Source organism: Ovis aries, chromosome 22 (assembly GCF_016772045.2).
Source record: "Ovis aries strain OAR_USU_Benz2616 breed Rambouillet chromosome 22, ARS-UI_Ramb_v3.0, whole genome shotgun sequence".
Lineage (NCBI taxonomy): Eukaryota > Metazoa > Chordata > Mammalia > Artiodactyla > Bovidae > Ovis > Ovis aries.
The window spans coordinates 22,658,252-22,679,499 of NC_056075.1; the positions used below are offsets into that span (position 1 = coordinate 22,658,252).

Sequence of the window (21,248 nt, forward strand, 5' to 3'; positions counted from 1 at the left end):
GAAAGGACTTGAATTAGATATCCAAGCCTTCTGTCACTTCCCATTGTCTATTTCAGGATGATAGGCATGAGGCACAAGACACAGAAACAAAGTTGAGATGGGACAGATTCATTTATGAGAAGTCAAGCAAGCAGAAGGCACGGTGGGGGACGGGAGGTTGGAATAGATTGCTCCCTTAAGCTGCCTTGAAAGAAAACGATTCCTCAAGTTTATGGTATTGGCCCAGGTGACTTTAATAGGGAGAAGAGGCCGGTTTCGGCGTAGAGAGAATAGTGTCGGCCACTCAAGGCTCTCAAAACGGACTCCGCCCCCTTTCCAGCAAATCATAGCTTTCTTCCCCATTAATGCCCAGCAGCCACTGCCAAACTGTGCACTGCAACCTAACTCTACCTAACTCCACCTCTCCAACTGCCAGCATAATCTCTGCTTTTTTACTGGTTCTAGGAGCTGTCACTCAGAGAGTCCTCGTATCCGTTGGTTGTTCCCTGCCTATCTTTTTCTTTCCCTTGTAATCTCGCCTCTCTAGTCATTACCCGCCTCCCGACGCCAATTTCCTTCCTTCGATTGGGTAACAGAAATGCCATTTTTCACGATTCGAAGCTATGATTCGCTATGAGCGGCAGGGCTCGTGCAGTTACCAGGCAGCGGGCTAGACTGAGGCTAGTTACCACGTCAGTGAGCTGACAGGGAAGGTAGCCGGCTCCACCGCCCGTTCTGGCCGACTCTTCCTGGCTAACTGGGTGGGCTTTGATTTCGGCCTCAACTCCCGGAAAGGGCTCCTTTCCTGCTCCTATCTGCCGCCAGAGCCGGGAGAGCCGCTCGGAGACGCCTTCGAGGCCCGGGCTGGACATGAGCAGCGGCCGCCGGTCCTGGGACTAGGCCCCGCCATTTTGGATCCGCTGACAGGTCAGCGAAGTCTCTTATTAGAGTTCCAGTGTCGTGAAGGCCTCCCTGACATGACGAGAGGGAATAAGGAGAGGCGAGCCCTTAAACCGAATGAGCCGGGTTGGGTTAGGGGCGCAGGGGCAAGAACGAGATGAGGGAGAGATTGTTGTGGGAGCGCACTGGGAGAGGTGCAGGGGGCAAAGGTCAGGCCCCTGCCACCGGAGGGGCGACTTCAACTCTGCCTTTTGGTCTCTTGCAAGTACCCGAATCCTTCTCCCTGTGTTCCCAGGCTTAGCCTGTTTCCTCTCTTTTGGAGCTTTCTGCGTCCTAAAGAGCCCAGTTTTCAGAAGCTGAAAGCAGACCTGAAGAGTATCATATCTGCTTTTCAGGGTTGATTTTTAGAGCTTGGGTGAGAGTCTCTCTGGATTTTGTGCAGCGCCCACTTCTGTGTGACTGCCTCTTTAACACAGCTGAACTGTTTTATTAATGATGATAATCTGATCATCACTGCTACTAGACCAGGTAGTGAGAAAGCTTGTGGATGGACTGAGGCCAGCCTCCCGAGGGCCTGGGTTAAGAGAAGGCTTTCCTTTTATGGGGCTGCTCACCTGCCAGTCTGGATCTGTGTGTAAACACTGGACTTAATCTTCTGAGCCTCTTTCATATTTTACAAATATTTTCTTCAGGTGTATATTTTTGGTTGCCATCTCTTCCCCAGGTCTTCTCTTCACTTGGCCTAAGGAGAAGAAGTTTAATCTCAAGGAAGTCATTCTATTACAACATACTTGGAGGAGAGCAGAGAGGGATTTGAAACCTGTGAAGTTGGTATTGTTGGCCTATTATTTTTAGTGGTAGGAAGAGTCATGAGAGAGATTCAGTCAGTTTAAAAGTGGTAGGTTCAGGACAGCAGAATGAATAATGGAACATAACCCCAAAGAGTATAGTTTGTGGTGCTGTGATGACTTTGACAAACTGCTGTGTTGTAAAGCTTTAAGAGTCCCTCAGTGATAAAGAATGCCTTTAAAAATAAGGAATAGGTATAGTGTCTTTTAATGCACGACATAGAACTTGGTATGCTTTTAAATCAGGTACACAAGGCACACCTCTGGACCCTGTGGAGGGTACAAATGGAAAGGTCCGATTGGAGGTTGCTTTGCTGTGCTCAGTTTATGTGCTCTAAAAAGCAGTAGCAATATATGTGTACTGGCCTATACTGTGCATGTCAACCTAAGTGCCTTTTAGCATGTACACTCAGTAAGTGTTATTTGTACCTAGGATTAGATTTAGTGTGTGATCCTGTGGCCTGGTTCTAACCCTGGCAGTCAGGCCTTTTGCATGGTGAGGTAGTAACAAGGAGAATCTAAACCTCATGTGTTAGAAGGGAAAATAATCTAGATTCTAGAGTGACTAAACTCTGCCCTCCTGAAATTGTGTGTGTATGTATTTGTTGATTTAAAGTAAATGGGGTGGAAATTACAGGACACTATTTGCATTTTAACTTGAACTTACCTAACCTGAAGTATCCAGAGTCTGCTTTTCTCATCTGGGTTGATAGGCCCTGTTGATCCCTGTTGAGTTGATAATGCTTTGCATAATAGGCAGTCTAGTCTTTGGATAGATAGTATAACCAGTTCAGCATCTTTTCAGCTGGGCTTGGAGGTAAGTCAGGCATCAAAGATTTTACCTTTTCTTATTTAAAAAGTCATTTTCTGGGTAGAAATAGTTATTTACTTCCAGCCCCCATCCCAAATCAGAAAATTTGTTCTTCCTTCAAGATTTGTATTTGAGCTTCTTTTTATAAGTGCCTGTAGACAGTACGTTCTAATCTTGACAGTGATGCTCATTGGCACAGTGGGAACTCAGGTTGTAGATACATCTCCTCATAAGTAGCTGGGCACCAATCCCAGTTGAACTCAAGTTCTCAGTAGTTACACTACTACTTCGTTCTCTGTGTTCCAGAAGGCAGGATGACTGCCGCTTTTAGATAATAACTTCATTGTTTGGGTACTTAAACTGGCTAGCAATTAGAGAGGAAAAAGACACAGCTCCTGCGTTTGAGGAGACCCATTGTCTTTATACAGTACTCACTGGAAGGATCAGCCTTGTCTTTGTATAGCACTTCTGTTGATTGATCAGTCTGTGCTTGTGATTCAAGGTGACTAATTAGAATGATTCTGTTGTGGGGTAATTGTGGAATTGAGTTAAAGGGAGTCGGGGAGGTCAATTTTACCTCTGGCTAGAAGAGCTGTTTAAGTGTAATTGTTAGCTCTTTAGCTTTTATTTATTTATTTATTTTTTTTTTTTAGCTCTTTAGCTTTTATTCTTCCTCTTTTTCTGTATTTCATTACATTCAATGGCAGTTGTTTATTTAAATGAAAATGTACTGGACTTTGTGGTGATTTGGAGCCCACTTGTAGTGGATGTGATCATGAAATAATGATTTATTGCCATCATATACATAAACTATGGATTGCAAGCTCAAATGTCTGAGTATCAGGCAGGTAATGTAATTGAGTGAAGTGAGCCAGGAGGGAATGTGTTAGGATATAGTAGTGACTAGTGTTCTGAAATGTGGGCATAGTATGATCATTCTTCTTATTTTTCAGGAGAAACTGGGAATTCAGATCATTGTGTTTTAAACTGTTGGCAGCTAGTTAGATTATTTAAAAGCCTTTTACAGGTGGAAAATACGTCTGCGGACTGGATTCTATGCCATGACAGTGGAGGAAGACTCCTGATATTCAAGATGAGCAGACCTTATGAGACTTAATCACTGCAGTTCACTATGTATAATCATACAGACTCACTTTTTAATATTTGTCCTGCTCTGCCAACTTTTATGCTGAGTTGTCATGTTGGATGCTCTGAGTGAGAGAAAGAAACCTTGTTTCATTTTTTTATCTCCAAGGTGACAGAAAGGACATCTTTGGACAACTTTGGGCTTATCTCAGTAACTCACTGCATATAGTTCTTGGGATAACCTCAGAATCTCTATAGAGGAAGGAGGTGGAATGGCAGAGCTGAGGTACACTAGTCACCTGCTTATTGGGTTGGGAGGATTTTCCAGTTGTATCCTCTCAGGGAATCAGCTTATTTCTTGGTTTTATTTTTTCTTACCTCCACACTTTAAGTAAATTTCTTGAGCCCAGTAAGTTGTTTACTAGTTCAGTAATTTTTGTTCACTTTCAACAAAGCACAGAATTATGGCATGTTCTTTGGCTAGCTATAGAAACCTTAAAAGCTCTGCATCTTTGGTGGTTCTCTGGGATGTTAGAGAGATGAGTGAAGATAAACCTTGGAAGGGCCAGTTGATGGTTGTTCAGCTCCCTCGTACCTTCTACCCTCTCAGTATGCCCATCAGAGTTTTCTTGGTTTACATAGCTCTGACATCAGACAGAGCTGATTAGACATCAGAGCACTATGAAAAAGAAAAAACCCCGAGTTTTTACCTTTGGAGAATCTAATTTCTAGCTGGATAAGAACAACTTTTAAGCAATGAGGAAAAATAATAATTGTCTACTAATAATTGCCAACATCCGCTGGATCATGGAAAAAGCAAGAGAGTTCCAGAAAACATCTATTTCTGCTTTATTGACTATGCCAAAGCCTTTGACTGTGTGGATCACAATAAACTGTGGAAAATTCTGAAAGAGATGGGAATACAGACCACCTGACCTGCCTCTTGAGAAATCTGTATGCAGGTCAGGAAGCAACAGTTAGAACTGGACATGGAACAACAGACTGGTTCCAAATAGGAAAAGGAATACGTCAAGGCTGTATATTGTCACCCTGCTTATTTAACTTCTATGCAGAGTACATCATGAGAAATGCTGGGCTGGAAGAAGCACAAGCTGGAATCAAGATTGCCGGGAGAAATATCAATAACCTCAGATATGCATATGACACCACCCTTATGGCAGAAAGTGAAGAGGAACTAAAGAGCCTCTTGATGAAAGTGAAAGAGGAGAGTGAAAAAGTTGGCTTAAAGCTCAACATTCAGAAAATGAAGATCGTGGCATCCGGTCCCACCACTTCATGGGAAATAGATGGAGAAACAGTGGAAACAGTGTCAGACTTTATTTTTGGGGGGCTCCAAAATCACTGCAGATGGTGATTGCAGCCATGAAATAAAAAGACGCTTACTCCTTGGAAGAAAAGTTATGACCAACCTAGATAGCATATTCAAAAGCAGAGACATTACTTTGCTGACTAAGGTCTGTCTAGTCAAGGCTATGGTTTTTCCTGTGGTTATGTATGGATGTGAGAGTTGGACTGTGAAGAAGGCTGAGTGCCGAAGAATTGATGCTTTTGAACTGTGGTGTTGGAGGAGACTTGAGAGTCCCTTGGACTGCAAGGAGATCCAACCAATCCATTCTGAAGGAGATCAACCCTGGGGTTTCTTTGGAAGGAATGATGGCTAAAGCTGTAACTCTAGTACTTTGGCCACCTCATGCGAAGAGTTGACTCACTGGAAAAGACCCTGATGCTGGGAGGGATTGGGGGCAGGAGGAGAAGGGGACGACAGAGGATGAGATGGCTGGATGGCATCACTGACTCGATGGATGTGAGTCTGAGTGAACTCTGGGAGTTGGTGATGGACAGGGAGGCCTGGTGTGCTGCGATTCATGGGGTCGCAAAGAGTCGGACACGACTGAGTGACTTAACTGAATAATCTGTGTGTGTGTGTTCAGTCGCTTAGTTGTGTCCAACTTAGATCCCATAGACTATAGCCCGCCAGGCTCCTTTGTCCATGGAATTCTCCAGGCAAGAATACTGGAGTGGGTTGCCATGCCCTTCTCCAGGGAATCTTCTGAACCAAGGGATTGAACTCTGGTTTCCTGTATTGCAGGCATATTCCTTACTGTCTGAGCTACTAGGGAAGCCCCAACGAATCTAGTACCAACGAAAATAAGACACATATACATGAATATGAAGAATTGACAATTACATAAAGAATTGTAATTATTTACAATGTTTCATAGCAGAAATGTGAACATGCACATAGCACATGAGGAGACTTCAGGAAGATAGATGTAAATCAGAAGCCTTATTCTTTGACTGGTGGATAAATGTGGATTCTTTTTGTCCGTAGAGTGGCTAACATGGAAGGTTTGCAACTTCTTTTAATAGAAGAGGAACAAACGTGGGTTACAGAAAGTTTTGCCTGCCTGGCTTAGAGTCCTTGTCTTCTGTGAAGCAGTTGTTCTCACAAGAGGTGGATGTGAACTGCATCAGTATTGAAGAGTCTTGATATTCTTTCATTTATTCATTCAGTATATATCACTTTTCTTACTATGTATTTATCATTTTTCTATGTAAAAGATGATAAATTATGGTCTCTTCCTGAAATGCTCATAGACTCATGGGAGAGACAGACTAAATAAATAATTATAAATTAGCATAAGATATGCTTAAATAGAGGTAGGTGCAATGCTATGGGGTGAAGGAAAAAAAAAAACACAAAAAAACCACTCTTGGAAAGGAAAGTGGGTTAGCTAGGGAAGACTTAAACCTTAGGTATTATCATAATAACAGCCAACCTTTGAGGGGTTTTAATATTCCTAATAGCATGCTCGGCCTTAACAACAAGTGGATGAGGAGGTACTAGCTCAGTTTTGCAATGAGAACTGTAAACTGGGGCTCAGAGAGCCTAAGAAACTTGTTTAATTAAGATCATATAGGTGATAATAGTCAAGAATACCACCGTGGTATTCTAAGTCTCTCATTGACTTTTGAATGTAGTGAGTAAAGATTTACCAGGTGGATAAGGGTGTGGAAAAATGTTCAAAACAGAAAAGAACAGCATGCACAAAGGCAGACAGCAAAGATCATGACTTGAACAAGAAAGAACTTTTGATGGTCTATTTAAGAAATATTTTTTGGCTATACTGCAAGGCATGGATCCTAGTTCCCCAATCGGGGATCAAACCCACTCCCCCAGCATTGGGAGGGCAGAGTCTTAACCACTGGACCACCAGGGAAGTCCCTTGATGGTCTCTTATATAAAGAGTATATATATTAAAAAAAAAAAAAGAGTATATATAGCATACATGGGGCATCAGTGTCCCCAGCCAAGCTTAAAAAACAGAGCATCACCAAAGCTAGGGCAATGTGTATGGCCTTCCCTGCTAGTCACATCTTCCTCCCCTTAGCCCCTGTTGTAAATTTTTTGTGCTTCCCTGGGGTGTAGTCTAGAGGGAGTTGCTAATTGATACAGTGATGACTCCTCTTTGGATCCTCTTGGGGTGTGTAACTGGGATGCTGTGAAATACTAGAGGAATCCTATTAGACCCAGGTTTAAAGAGATAGTGGTTTCAAATAATATATGTTGCTCAGTCTCTGGGCAGATAAGACAGTGGCTTATTTGCCTGGAGGATGTTAGTTGTTGTGTTGTATATTTAGTTGTTTGTTCTTATATTATTTCTGATAAAAGGTAAGCCTTAAGTTCTTTTCTACCATACTCATGAGGTGTCTGCTGTCCTTTGTGACCTTGTGACAAGGAGGTTCTAGGTCGTTGGCTACCAGGCAGCAAGTGGTTCATCAGAGCTTCCCTTTGAACCCAAAGGACAAATTTCCCTTGGGAGATTCTTGGATGAGGAGACGTGCTTCAAGGCTTGGTGGGAGATTAGGCAACTCTACATAGTCCTTGAAAACAATTCCTCTTTATTCCGTACATGTTTCTTTTTCTTTTTTTTTTTTGCTAAGAAACTTATGACAATGATTTTTTTGTTAGACCTTTGCTATCTTAGAAATTTGTTAGCTTTTGATGCCTAATGAATTTTGATTTAGTGTAGGTCGATTACTTCAGGTGATATCCCAATTAAAAATTTATTTCTTGTTCGAAAGCCTACCAAATAGCATGTAGATCTCAGTTAAGTCTTGACACTTTTGTTTGCAATTTGTAGTATAGTGTTCTTTCTTGTTTCTGTATTGTTTTCATTATGGGTGTTTTCTCTCTTGCTCTTAGTTCTTTATTTAAAAAATTTTTTTATTTACTTTTGGTTGTACTGGGTCTTCGTTGCTTCACGGGCTTTTCTCTAGTTGTGGTACTTGGGCTTCTCTTTGCTGTGGCTTCTCTTGTTGCCGAGCACGGGTTCTAGGGTGGCTGGACTTCAGTAGGTGCAGTTCTTGGGCTCTGGAGCACAGGCTCAATAGTGTGGCCCAGGGGCTTAGTTGTTCCGTGGCACGTGGGATCTTCCTGGATCAGGGATCCAACCCATGTCTCCTGCATTGGCAACTGATTCTCACCACTGAACCATCAGGGAAGTCCTCTTAGTTCTTCAAAAGAGAAATTAAAGGTACTTCCCTGGCAGTCCAGGGGTTAAGACCCCGAGCTTCCGCTACAGGGGAATCATGGGCAGGGGACCTGTGTTCGACCCTGGATCAGGGAACTAAGATCCCACATGCCCTGGAGCACAACCAAAAAAAGAGAAATTAAATATTTTATAGTGGTCCTCTCCAGCCCCCCGCAAATATTTTTTACAACGATTGTAGTCAGTATATATACTACATATATTGAAAGCCCCCCAGGCCCCCACTTGCTTTTGTAGCTTTACCTGCTATTATTCTCCTAGGAATAATGTTCCAACAAGTCTGGAATAATCCTGATCCTCTAAATACATACTGAATTTTCCCACCCGTAAGCTTTTACTCTTGCCATTCTCTTGTATTTTTGGCTGTTTGAATCCTGTTTTTTGTTTGCTTTTCCAGTGTTCTCTAACAGGAATATTTTCTCTACTTCACTGCTGTGACACTGCATACCACTCATGTATTGGGATATGTATGGGTTGTGTATAGATGTATGTGTTTAATCTATTAGATTATAAATTCCTTGTGGGTGGATAGGGATAATTCAGTATGACTCTGTCTAGCATTTTGCTTAGCATGTGCTAAATAATATCTGGTTGACTGAGGTGAATGTTTATTAGTTAACTTTGATTGCTGTTCTTAATCATTTACACATGAAATAATACAACTATTTTTCTAAAGAGCCTACTCATTTAAAAAAATCTGTTAAAGTTTAAAAATAGGTAATATATGTATGTGACACAAAATTCAAAAAGTATAAAAGAATATACAAAGAAAAGTAAGTCTTCCCCTCTCCATTGTGAGAGGAAGGAACTGGGAGTTCCGTTCTCCAGTGGCAATCTCTGTTGTGTGCTATGTCAAGTCGCCTCAGTCATGTTTGATTCTCTGTGATCCTTTGAACTATGGCCCGCCAGGCTCCTCTGTTCATGAGATTCTCCAGGCAAGATTACTAGAGTGGGTTACTATGCCCTCTTCCAGGGGCTTGTCCCAATCCAGGAATTGAACCTGTGTCTCTTATGTCTCCTGCTTTGCCAGGTGAGTTCTTTACTTCTAGTGCCACCTGGGAAACCCAATGTTTAACACTCCTCCACACTGGGGAATCGAACCCTGGTCTCCCGAATGACAGGTGGGGATACTCACCACTATGCTAAGAGTGTCTTAAAAATCTTTGCAGAGATCTAGAACATATTCATTTTGCCTAAACAATTTAAGGAAGAAGAGATACTAGAGATTTTATCTTTTCTGATACTTTATTTTTAAATTTATTTTTCTTCTACTTCTTGATTCTCTTCCTCTTCATCATTATGTGTTCTCATCATTGAATCTTCTCCATTCATTGAAGAGAATATTATTGTGTGCCTAGAGCATTTAGTCTTCTGAGACTAACCTAGTTGTTTCTTTAAATTGTTATTAAAATAAATGTTGGGACTTCCCTGATGGTCCAGTGGTTAAAATTCTGTGCTCCCAATGCAGGGGGCATCATTTCGATCCCTGGTTGGGGAAGATCCCACATGCTGCATGGTGAGGCAAAAAAAAAAAATCTTTAAACAGTAGATACTATTTTTTGTTGGAATTCCCTGTGGATTGAGAGAGGTGTTATGGGCCTGAACAAAATTTGTACTCTTTTCCTTTGTCATAGTTTTCATCCTTCTCACTTTCTTTATGCAAAATATGCAAACAGAGCTACTTCCAGTGTGCTCCCCCCGCCACGCCGTGTCTCTGGCTCAGTTTTCTTTTAGATCCTGCTGAACTCTATAAATGCTTCAAGGGTAGAAATTATATCTCACTTCTTTCATAATTATTAATTTTAAATTATATTGATAGTATAGTAATATGTTCTTGTAAAAAATTAGAATATAGATAAGGCTATAAGTATCCTCTGATTACAACCTAATTTCATAATACCTTCTCTAGAGATAACTGTGGTTATTGAGTTTCGGTGTATCTACTCAAACCTTTTATTCATTGTTTACATATCTCTCTATATACCTGTAAGTATGTCTCTCTATATACCTGTAACAACATTAGATGACTCACAGACACAGTATTTCAAGGGAAAAAGACAAGTTGCAGAAGAATACATACAATCTGATATTATACAAAATAGAAAAATAGGCAGAATGATACATACTGTCTAAAGATACATATCAATGAAGTAAAAGTATAAAGTAACATAGAATTTTAATAAACATCAGATTTAGAATAGTGGGGACTATGGATGAAAGAGAGAAGGATGTAATTAGGAAGGACACACAGAGACTTCAGTTGTACTATTCTTAATCTGGATACTGGCTTGTTATATCACTATTTATATCTTGAAAGTGAAAGAAAGTGTCAGTTACTCAGTCATGTCCGGCTGTTTGTGACCCCGTTAACTGTGGCCTGTCAGACTTCCATGTCCATGGAATTCTCCAGGCAAGATTACTGGAGTGGGTTGCCATTCTCTTCTCCAGAGGGATCTTCTTATCCCAGGAATCTAACCTAGGTCTCCTGAAATGAAGGCAGAGTCTTTACCAACTAAGCCACCAGGGAAGCCCCTTTATATCTTTGTTGGTTTTGTTCAGTTGCTCAATCATGCCCGACTCTTTGCGACCCAATGGACTGCAGCATGCCAGGCTTTCCAGTCCTTCACCATCTCCCAGAGCTTGCTCAAACTCATATCCATTTGTGGTACCGTCCAACCATCTCATCCTCTGTCATCCCCTTCTCCTGCCTTCAGTCTTTCCCAGCAGGAGTCTTTTCTAAGAGGCCTGAAAAGGAGTCTTTTTAGGGTCTTTTCTAATGAGTAAGCTCATCGCATTAGGTGGCCAAAATATTGGAGCTTCAGCTTCAGTATCAGTCTTTCCAGTGAATAGTCAGGGTTGATTTCCTTTAGGATTGACTGGTTTGATCTCCTTGCAGTCCAAGGGCTTTATATCTTACTTTATGTTAAATACTGCATATTTTAAAAAATGAAAATCTAGTATTTTATGTAGGATTGGTTGGTTTGTTTTTACATAACTAGTAACATATAATCATATACTAGTTTTTTTTTTCTTTCATTTCACAGTATGTGTGAGGCTCTTTCCATGTCTTTTGCTCTGTATCCTTAGCATTCTGAAAGATGCCTTGTGCATAGTAGGTGCTCATTAAGTAAATATTTCTGAAATTGCTTCACTTACTCTGTTAACCTCACTGTTTTTTATTTTATTTTTAATTGGAGGATAATTACTTTACAGTATTGTGATGGTTTCTGCCATACATCAACGTGAATCAGCCACAGACATACATATGTCCCCTGCCTCTTAAACCTCCCGCCCTATCCCATGCCTCTAGGTTGTCACAGAGGGCCAGCTTTGTATTTCTTGTGTCATGCAGCAAATTCCCACTGGCTATCTATTTTACGTATGGTAATGTATATGTTTCAATACTACTCTCTCAAGTCATCCCACCCTCTCCCTCCCCCACAATGATCTTATGCCTGCATCTTCTTTGCTGCACTGTGAGTAGGATCATCAGTACCATCTTTCTAGATTCCATATATATTGCTAGTATACAATATTTGTCTTTCTTTTTCTGACTTACTTCACTCTGTATAATAGACTCTAGGTTTATCCACCTCATTAGAATTGACTCAAGTGCATCCTTTTTTATTGCTGAGTAATATTCCATTGTATATATGTACCACAACTTCTTTATCCATTCATCTATTGAGGGACATACAGGTTGCTTCCATGTCCTAGCTATTGTAAAAAGTGCTGCAATGAATAGTGCTGCATTGGGGTACATGTGTAGCCTTAGTGTTTTAATTTTCCTTGAGCCTGATCTAAATGTCTATATAACTGTGTGTCTCCCCTTCCCTTCTTTTTATCCCTTTTGCTTTTTAAAATTTTATCTATTTTGAGGAGGATTTCTTTCTAAATAATGGGAAGTGATTAGGTTGGTTTTATAAGCTCCTATTGAGGTTTTCTCTATGCCAAGAAGAGTCTACCTTTCAGCTTGCTTATTAGAGATTTCCTGCTATAAGCAAGTGAACTTGATTTTTCAGAACTTTTCAAAGCTTGTATCACTGCCACTGTCCAATTTTCTGGAGCTGACTTGGCAGAATAAATGCAGTCTAAAAATTGATACTGTAACTGTGGTTCCAAACTAAGGCTATTTTTCTAACAGCCTTCATTCTTCTTCTTCTTTTTTTTTTTTAACTTAGACCTTCATTATTGACTGGGTTGATAAAGTAAAAGAACAACAGGAAGATCTGAAATATTTCTTCAACAAGCTAGGCACACAAAGGTATCTGCTTGTCTTCATGCTTTATAGGGTAGATTTGGGGGACAGTTGACTTTGAAGAATTTGAATGCTTGTTAGAGATTGTTGAGGTACCTTTGAGAAATTTTATGGTGTGGTGTTTTTTGAGTTGTATCTTGGAACTTTCAGAGACCTCTAGAAGAGCCAGGTAATTCTGATTCATAACATAAGAAGGACCTTATCAGATTTTAGTATTATAAGTGGGGAATCTTGATACTAAAAAGCTAGATCATAGTTCTAACCTTATCAGGTAATGATTCAAGCATGGGGATGCTCTTGGGTAACCAAATATTAACTAACTTTTCTCTTAACTGTTTCAGTAGGTTTGCCAGGATGGTGGATAAAAATATTTACATCATTCAAGGGGAAATTAACATTGTGGTTGGGGCCATCAAACGAAATGCCCGATGGAGCACCCATACACCACTGGTAAGTGGGGGATGGGCAGAACACTTGGTTACTGAGTTGTAGGGGATCTGATACATGGTCAGTTTCCTGGTAATAATGATAATAGGAGCAATTCAGAGTTTTTCAGAAGGGTATCAAGGACCCTTCTGTTTTATTTTAATAAGAGTCAAATTTATAAGCTGCTTTTTTTTCTCTAGAACCCAAAAGATGATACCATTTTTCTTCTAGCTGTTTTTATAAGCAGCTTAAGCTAGTACTTGGGACCTCTTTAATATGCTTAAACATGTCAAAAAGATTTCTCATCTTCTTTTTTGTTTGATTACTTTTTGAATCAGAAATTTTACTTCTAAGAATTTATTCTAATATTCAATATTGGAAAAAAATTGTGATATAGATTCCTTGCCTTCTGATTCCTGAGAACTATAATTAGCTATCAAATTCATTTCAATTAGTGTAGTTATTGGCAAATGGAATATGGCTTTGTACTGGTACTCCTTGGAAATTCAGCAAGCTTTCAAATTTAGAGGAGACCATATCTTGCTAATCAGATGAGTAAGCTTAACTGTTGTAAAGCTGACTTTCTTTGTTGCATATGTATGTTCAGTGATGTTTTTGTTACAGTTGTATAAAACAGTTTTGAGTACAATTGTAAAATTAAAGTTTAGACATTTCTAGCTTGGTGAATATGTATATGTTTAGAAATTTCTCACTTTCATTAATAAAAATGAACTATTTTATAAGTAAGAGTGGAGTTAGGGATGAATGTATATAACTATGATAACTATGAAGAAAGAGAAGAGATAGAGTAATACATGTCTCAGTCTGTTTGGGATGCTCTAACCCAATACCATGGACCGGGTAGCCTATAAACAGATTTTTTTTTTTTAAACAATGTATTTATTTCTAGGGGCTGAAAGTTCAATATCAGAACATTAGCATGCTTGGGTGAGGTACTTCTGGGTCTCAGACTTCTCGTTGTATCCTCACATGGTAGAAGGGACAAGGGAACACTCTTGGCGTGTGGGATCTTAGTTCTCCGATGAGGGATCAAACCTGTGCCCCCTGCAGTGGAAGCATGGAATTTTAACCACTGGACCACCAGGAAAGTCCCAGCACAGAAGTTTTGAGGGGTCATGATCATTCAGACCATAGCACATATAGAAGACCTCACAGTCTATGGTAACTTGAATGCCATTGTCTTGGTGTAGATTAATTTACTTCAGGATGTACTATTTTAGGTAAGCCCAGAGTACTTCTATGAGATAAGAGATTAAGGAACTGGAAAAATGAACCATGGCTAACTTCCTTTTTGTCAGAAGAAATACTGACTGAATTTTCTGGTTGGATTCAGAGAAAGAGCTCTTGATCTGTCTTTTATTTCCTTTTTACTCTTGGTCTGATAATGAATTCTTTTTTTTTTTTTTTAATTTGTGTGTTATAGGATGAAGAACGGGATCCTCTGCTGCATAGTTTCAGTCATCTAAAGGAGGTTTTAAACAAGGTAACAGGTAAGTGTGTTTGATTTATTGCAAGGGTGGACAAACTTTTTCTTAATAGTATAAGACTATATGACATTTTAGGCTTTGTAGACTGTAGCAACTGCAACTACTCAACTCTGTCATTGTAAGCAAATGCAGACTCAGATAATACTTAAACGAATAAGAAATAAAATCGTCTTTTAAAAAAACAGGCTGCAAGCCAGTTTTGGCCCACAGGTGTAGTTTGCTCTGGTTTATTTTACTGCTGATCCTTCCTGGAGCTCTTAGTGTCCCACTTTAGTGGGGAATCAGCGTTCATACAATTATAAGCTTCATTCTTTGCTTGAGTTATAAGTGTTATTTTTGGCTATTTTTCTTTCTCTAACTCACGTATGCCATCAGATAGGAAGTTGATGACACAAGTGAAGTGTTTAATACTTGCAGTGTAATCTTTCTCTTACAGAAAATCCTTACTGGTTTTAGGACCTGAGCTTTCTGTAATGCAGCTCTTTTAGTCTTCACTTGTTCCCAGAATCTTTTGTGTCACACACTCCGCCTTTGTTTTCCTAATCATAATTATCTTGTGTGATACTTATATGTTTAGAATTTTCAAAGCCATTTTCACATTTACTACCTTATTGAATTTTTTTTACTTTTGTTTTATTTATATTTCAGATCAGGAACTTCGTTCTTCTTTTAGTTTAATTGAGATGTAATTGACATATAGCACTATATAACTTTAAGATGTACATAGTGCTTTGAATTACATACCTTATGAAATGATTACCACAATAAGTTTAGTGAACATCTGTCATCTCACAGATACAAAATTAAAGAAATAGAAAAAAAATTTTTTTTCCTGGTGAGAACTCTTAGGATTTAGTCTCTTAACAACTTTCATGTGTAACATACAGCAGTGTTAATTACATTTATCATGTTGTATGTGCGTACATGCATGCTCAGTCGCTCAGTTATGTCTGACTCTTTCTGACCCCATAGACTGTGGCTTGCCAGGCTCCTCTGTCCATGGGATTTTTCAAGCAAGAATACTGGAATGAAGAATACTGGTTGCCATTTCCTTCTCGAGGGGATCTTCTTGACCCAGGGATTAGACCCATGTCTCCTGCGTCTCCTGCACTGGCAGGTGGATTCTTTACCACTGGGTCACCTGAGAAGCCCATTGTGTTGTACATTACAGCCCTAATACTTACTTATCTTATAACTAGAAGATTGTGTCTTTTGGCTGCTTTCATCCAGTTCCTCCTTCCCCCACCCCCAGCCTCTGGTATCCACAAATCTGATCTTTTTGTTCGTGAGTTCATTTGTTTGCTTTTGAAATAGAATTGACCTGTAATACTATATTCTTGTTATACAACATTGTGATTTGATGTTTCTGTACATTTCAAAATGTTCACCATGATAAGCCTAGTTACCATACCTTTTTGAAACTTTTACACAACCTGTGAGGGAGGCATGGCAGATTTGTCCCCCTTTTATGAATGAAGTTGAAGCCCAGAGATATTTTAAGTGATTTAGCTGAGATCACAGTGATCCTAAGAAGTGGAGTCAGAACTCAAAACTAGAATTCAGGCCCCTAACACCAGATTTAGTGCCCTGTTCTGTGTTGTTTCTGTTCATACAATTAGAGGAGAATGTACACAGGAAATGCTTTATATTATGTTTAAAAATATGTCAAAAGAGGTAAAAAAAAAAAAAGAGGAGGTAAAGGCTCAACACTTCATATTTTTCAAGCTGGTCGGGGGAAGATATAGACATAAAGGGAAAGCCTCCGAGCAGTGCTCCTCTGTTGACTATAAAGGGCTTTTGCAGTGTATATCCCTGGAATGTTTTTAGCTAGTAACATTTAACACCACGATTGAAATAGCTTTTAGGCTTCTGTGGATTAAATAAATAAAAAATTAAGTAAATGTTCTCCTTTTATGAGAAATGTAGGAGAATATCTGGAGAAAAATGTCTTTTACTTTCCTAACCCTAATCCTAGGGAATCTAAGGATTTTCTACATGTTTCTTTAAAGGAGCAAATTTGACTCAATATGAAAAAGTGTTGGCAATGTTAGCCAATGATCAAATATAGAGGAAGAGGTGTCTGATAGCTAGTTAGCAGGGCTAATGCTGCAACTAGGCATGTTCTCATTTTATGGCCTGTGCTGAAAGTAATTTGGCTGCTTTAGAAAGTTGGTGGCTTGTGCAGATTTTTTTTTCAATTGAAGTATAGTTGATTTACAGTATTGTGTTAATTTCTACTGTACAGCAAAGTGATTTAGTTATACAGATATACATTCTTTTCCATTATGGTTTATCCTGGGATACTGAATATAGTTTCCTGTGCTATGTAGTAGGACCTTGTTGTCCTTTCATTCTATACATAATAGTTTGCATCTTCCCAGGTGGCACTAGTGGTAAAGAACCCACCTGCCAATGCAGCAGATGCAAGAGATGATAGTTCAATCCCTGGATGGGAAAGATCCCTTGGTGGAGGGCATGGCAGCCCACTCTAGTGTTCTTGCCTGGAGTATCCCATGGGCAGAGGAGTCTGGTGGGCTACAGTCCACAGAGTTGCAATGAGTTGGACACGACTGAAGTTACTTAGCACGCACGCAGCACGCACTAACCCCAAACTCCCAGTCCATCCTCCCCTCCCCCGTAGCACAAGTCTGTTCTCTCTGAGTGTTTCTGCTTCGTAGGTAAGTTCATTTGTGTCATGTTTTATATTCTACGTACAAGTGATATCATATGGTATTTGTCTTTCTGACTTACTTCACTTAGTATGATAATCTCTAGTTGCATCCACATTGCTGCCAGATTTTTTTTTTTAACTCTTCATGTAAAGTTTACATATCCCAAGTACAAAGAAAAGTAGTCAGTAGATATTTACAATTCTTTTTCGTGGGTCAGAGTTCGGAGTATTATCTTTCTCAGAGAATACATTTGGAAAATGTTTGGCAAGCATTTTATATACAGCTAAGAATTATTGTCATAAGTGGCTGAAAGTGAAAGAAAGCGAAATTGCTCAGTTGTGTTTGACTCTTTGCGACCCCATGGACCGTATCCTACAATGTTCCATTGTCCATGGGATTTTCCAGGCAAGAGTCCTGGAGTGGGTTGCCATTTCCTTCTCCAGAGGATCTTCCCAACCCAGGGATCGAACCTGGGTCTCCTGCATTGTAGGCTGATGCTTTACCATCTGAGCCACCAGGGAAGTCCCATAAGTGGCTGGGTACACCCTAAAATGTCTGAGGTGAGACTGGAGTTGCCTTGTAGGCCTTTTGGGCACTTTGTAGACCCTCAGGAGCCAAGGTGGTGCTGCTCTCCTGATAAAGCCACATTTCCTACTTGCCATCCAATCCATATCCTACACTTGTTTTCTCCATTCTGACATATCCCAAGAATTCAGTTCAGAGATTGTTTCTGTGGTGAGTAGTACAGTCCAGGATTTGGTTTCTAGTTCATCTGAGAGTTACCAAACTTGAGTCTGCTGCCTAATTTGCTTACATCTTTGGGTTAGGAATCCAGATTATCTTCTGCTTGAAAGTATTAAAACTAGAATGTGCTGAGGAACCAGTTCTGTCAGTGGTACTAGGAACATAGCTGGGTGTTGGCCAAGCTTTTCCTCAGAGTGAGGAAGAAGGTGATGATATTTTCCAGGGGCCAGTAGCCATGGCAGGTATTGAAACAGTGCCTGTCTAAGTTGCCCCATTGTTCTTGGGTTTTAGCATATTACCTACCTGATAAAATGACAGAGTGGATCCGAAATAAAGCATTTCATGGTCTTCTGATTGGTTCTGACCCCCCACATAGTGCTGGCTTCCAGGAGCAGGTTTATGGGTCAGCTGCTCCTGTGGTCCTGGACTTTGTAATCCATGACCAATTTCTTGTTTCTTTTACTGAAACAAACAGATTTTTTCTGATTGGCAGTGTCAGGAGGATTGCTTTCTTGGAAGCCTGTTAATGGTCGGAGGCTGGGAAAGGGTTTTGAACTTGGAGAGAGAAACTGAAGGGACTGCCCATGCTATGTGACTGGGAATGGTGTACCACTTAGGTTGGAAGAACTATGGTAGGAATTCCAAGACTCCATTCAGTTTAACTCATGAAACTGATTTGGGCTTGGTCTCTTTTTACAAAGGCTTTTTATTTGCACTTTTCTAGACTATCTGCCGGAGAAGGCAACGGCAACCCACTCCAGTAATCTTGCCTGGAAAATCCCATGGATGGAGGGGCCTGGTGGGCTGCAGTCCATGGGGTCACTAGGAATTGGACACGACTGATTGACTTCACTTTCACTTTTCACTTTCATGCATTGGAGAAGGAAATGGCAACCCACTCCAGTGTTCTTGCCTGGAGAATCCCAGGGACAGGGGAGCCTGGTGGGCTGCCGTCTATGGGGTCACACGGAGTCGGACACGACTGAAGCGACTTAGCAGCAGACTATCTGCTGGCTGGGTTGGTTAAGAATATTATTAATGGAAACAGGTGATTCATTGGACATTGTCAGTCAACCAAAGCAATTTTTCCTCTTGTAAGCAGTCAGAAGATCTTTTAAGGGCATAAGTGCTACCTACTCCTTCAGGAACATTGTCTGAGCATTGTAAAGGATGTAAGTCTACTGTCTCTAGTAAGGGTTGGCTAAGTCCATGTCAGTTATTCTCACAGGTGTGTCTCTGGACCACATTTGCAGTCAGTATTTGCCCAAAATGCGTGATAACTGAATGCTCTGTAATATCTAGAGTAATAGAATGTTCTAATACCAAATCTAAAGACAGGGTTGCACTTGGAAAGTATGAAGTGCCTGAGAGCAAAGTTTGCATATTAGTGCTTTGGATAAAGCCATAGCTTACCACCAGTGAGACTTGACTGCTGCCCCTCATTTAGTCTTTCAGTTCTCTTAAGAATCCTGTAAGAGGTTATTCTAAAGGAGTTAAAACAGATGTGTGGTTTCTAGGAGCAGGAAGTGGGCATGGGAAGTAACTGCTAGTGGTAATAGGGTTTCTTTTAGGGGTGATGAAAATGTTCTGGAATTAGATCGTGATAATGGTTGTACAACTTTGTGAATATACTAAAAACTGTAGAAGTGTATACTTTAGAAGGATGAATTTTATGGCATATGAAATCTATCTTAATTTTTCAAAATAGCAATTGTAGACTGGAAAAGCAATGGGATTCACCAGCTCTTTCTCAGCACTCAGAGCCATAAAGGGATGCCTCTGACTATACTTGCTGCTGTGCTTTGAACCCATTGCCCAGCAAAGGCAGCATAAGGCTCTGTTCAGCCTCCTGGCCCAGTTTGTCCTTTTATGTCTCTGTCATTAACTCAAGAAGCACATGGCTTTTATATTTAAATTTATTCAAGCTGTAATCTTTGACATTTGAGTTAGCTTTTAGTACAGTTTTGCATTTATAGTAATATATATTATGTATTTTCTCTATCCCCAAAGAATCCATTTTAATCTTTTCCGGATGCAAATTTCAGGCTGTCTTGCCCCATCTCCTCTTTCTTTCTCTCTTTCCCCTCCCCCAACGGAGTGTGTTTGATCAGGTGTGGCAGGAATATCCACTGTCAAGCTGCGCCCTTTATATTAGTCAATATTATCCTTCTCCCCCCTCCCTGTCTGTCTGCCCCTTTGGGCTTTCCCAGTTGATTTATAATTTTGGAATTCTCATCGGAGTCTGTAATACAGTTTGTTCATTATTTAACCAAAACCTGTTTAATGAGCAGAGAGAGGCAATGTAAATGTTAGGCATGTTGCAGTGATGTACCTTTGTGCTTCTCAAAGCGGGTGGGTAGTTAACTCTGTGCTGCCTGCAGGGCTGGGGCTTCCTGGCCATAGGGGCAGAAGGACCATGCCTCTTCCTTGCATCTGCTCAAGCCATACGGTGGGCTTAGATTCCAAAGACACATTTCCTTTTATCCTTTTAGAGATCTTGTTGGGGCTCTTGTGTATTGGAGTTACCTATAATCTCACAGACTGGGCGGTAAGGTTTGTGACATGGGACAAGGGGATGAAAGGGAAAGTGAAATATTAAAATACTTGATACTGCTCTTGGTTTTAGGTCTGTAAGAGTTGTTGTTCAGTCACTCAGTTGTGTCTGACGCTTTGTGACCCGTGGATTACAGCATGCCAGGCTTCCTTGTCCTTCACCATCTCCCGGAGCTTGCTCAAACTCATGTCTGTTGAATCAGTGATGCCATCCAACCATCTCATCTTCTGTCACCCCTTTCTCCTCCTGCGTTCAATCTTTCCCAGCATCAGGGCTTTTTTCTAATGAGTCACATCTTCGCATCAGGTGGCCAAAGTATTGGAGCTTCAGCATCAGTCCTTCCAGTGAATATTCAGGATTGATTTCCTTTAAGATCGACTGGTTTGATCTCCTTGCAGTCCAAGCTGTAGAGAGTAGACAGTTTACTTTTACTTTTTTAGCTGTACTATGCCACATGTTGGATCTTACTTCCCTGAGCAGGGATCAGACTCGTGCCCACTGCAGCGAAAGCACGAAGTCTTTACCACTGGACTGCCAAGGAAGTTCCCCAAGTGTAGACAGTTTAGAGTAATCCTTCTAGCCAGCATGCTCTCTGGTCTTTGATCTTTTTGTTCCCAGATTAGACAAGTGCGTGGAAACCTTAGTACCCTTCATTCAATGTAGCTTCCCAGACAGGGCTCTAATCAATTGTGATTTGTGGTATTTGGCTATGGTCATTTACCTCCAGATTTTAGGCTGCCTTTGTCCTTGGTGTTTAAACTTAGATCATTACAAAGAGGTTCTTTTCCAGAATTCAAAATTTTTAAACCAAAAATTTTGGTTTAAAGCACAGAGGGAAGAACAATCTAAAAGTATCATACCAGAATCTAAGGAATCACCTCTTAGTGA

The 21,248-nt window shown here is 40.4% G+C and overlaps 1 protein-coding gene across 20 annotated transcripts in view; it reads left to right on the plus strand.

Annotated features, from left to right (window-relative positions):
- The first annotated feature begins 662 nt into the window (after positions 1–662).
- The window catches only part of GBF1 (golgi brefeldin A resistant guanine nucleotide exchange factor 1), a 124,700-nt gene continuing 104,114 nt past the window's right edge, over positions 663–21,248 (plus strand). For 5 of the 20 annotated variants that reach the window (XM_060405162.1, XM_012102849.4, XM_012102851.4 and 2 more), the window contains exons 1-4: positions 663–906; positions 12,380–12,462; positions 12,798–12,906; positions 14,327–14,393. In XM_060405162.1, coding sequence (XP_060261145.1) covers positions 12,811–12,906; positions 14,327–14,393 — 163 coding nt within the window. In that variant the 5' untranslated portion in view covers positions 663–906; positions 12,380–12,462; positions 12,798–12,810. Of the gene's footprint in view, positions 907–12,379; positions 12,463–12,797; positions 12,907–14,326; positions 14,394–15,362; positions 15,508–21,248 lie in introns of those variants that run through there. The other 15 variants (XM_027960346.2, XM_060405154.1, XM_060405151.1 and 12 more) reach the window with 5 other exon arrangements.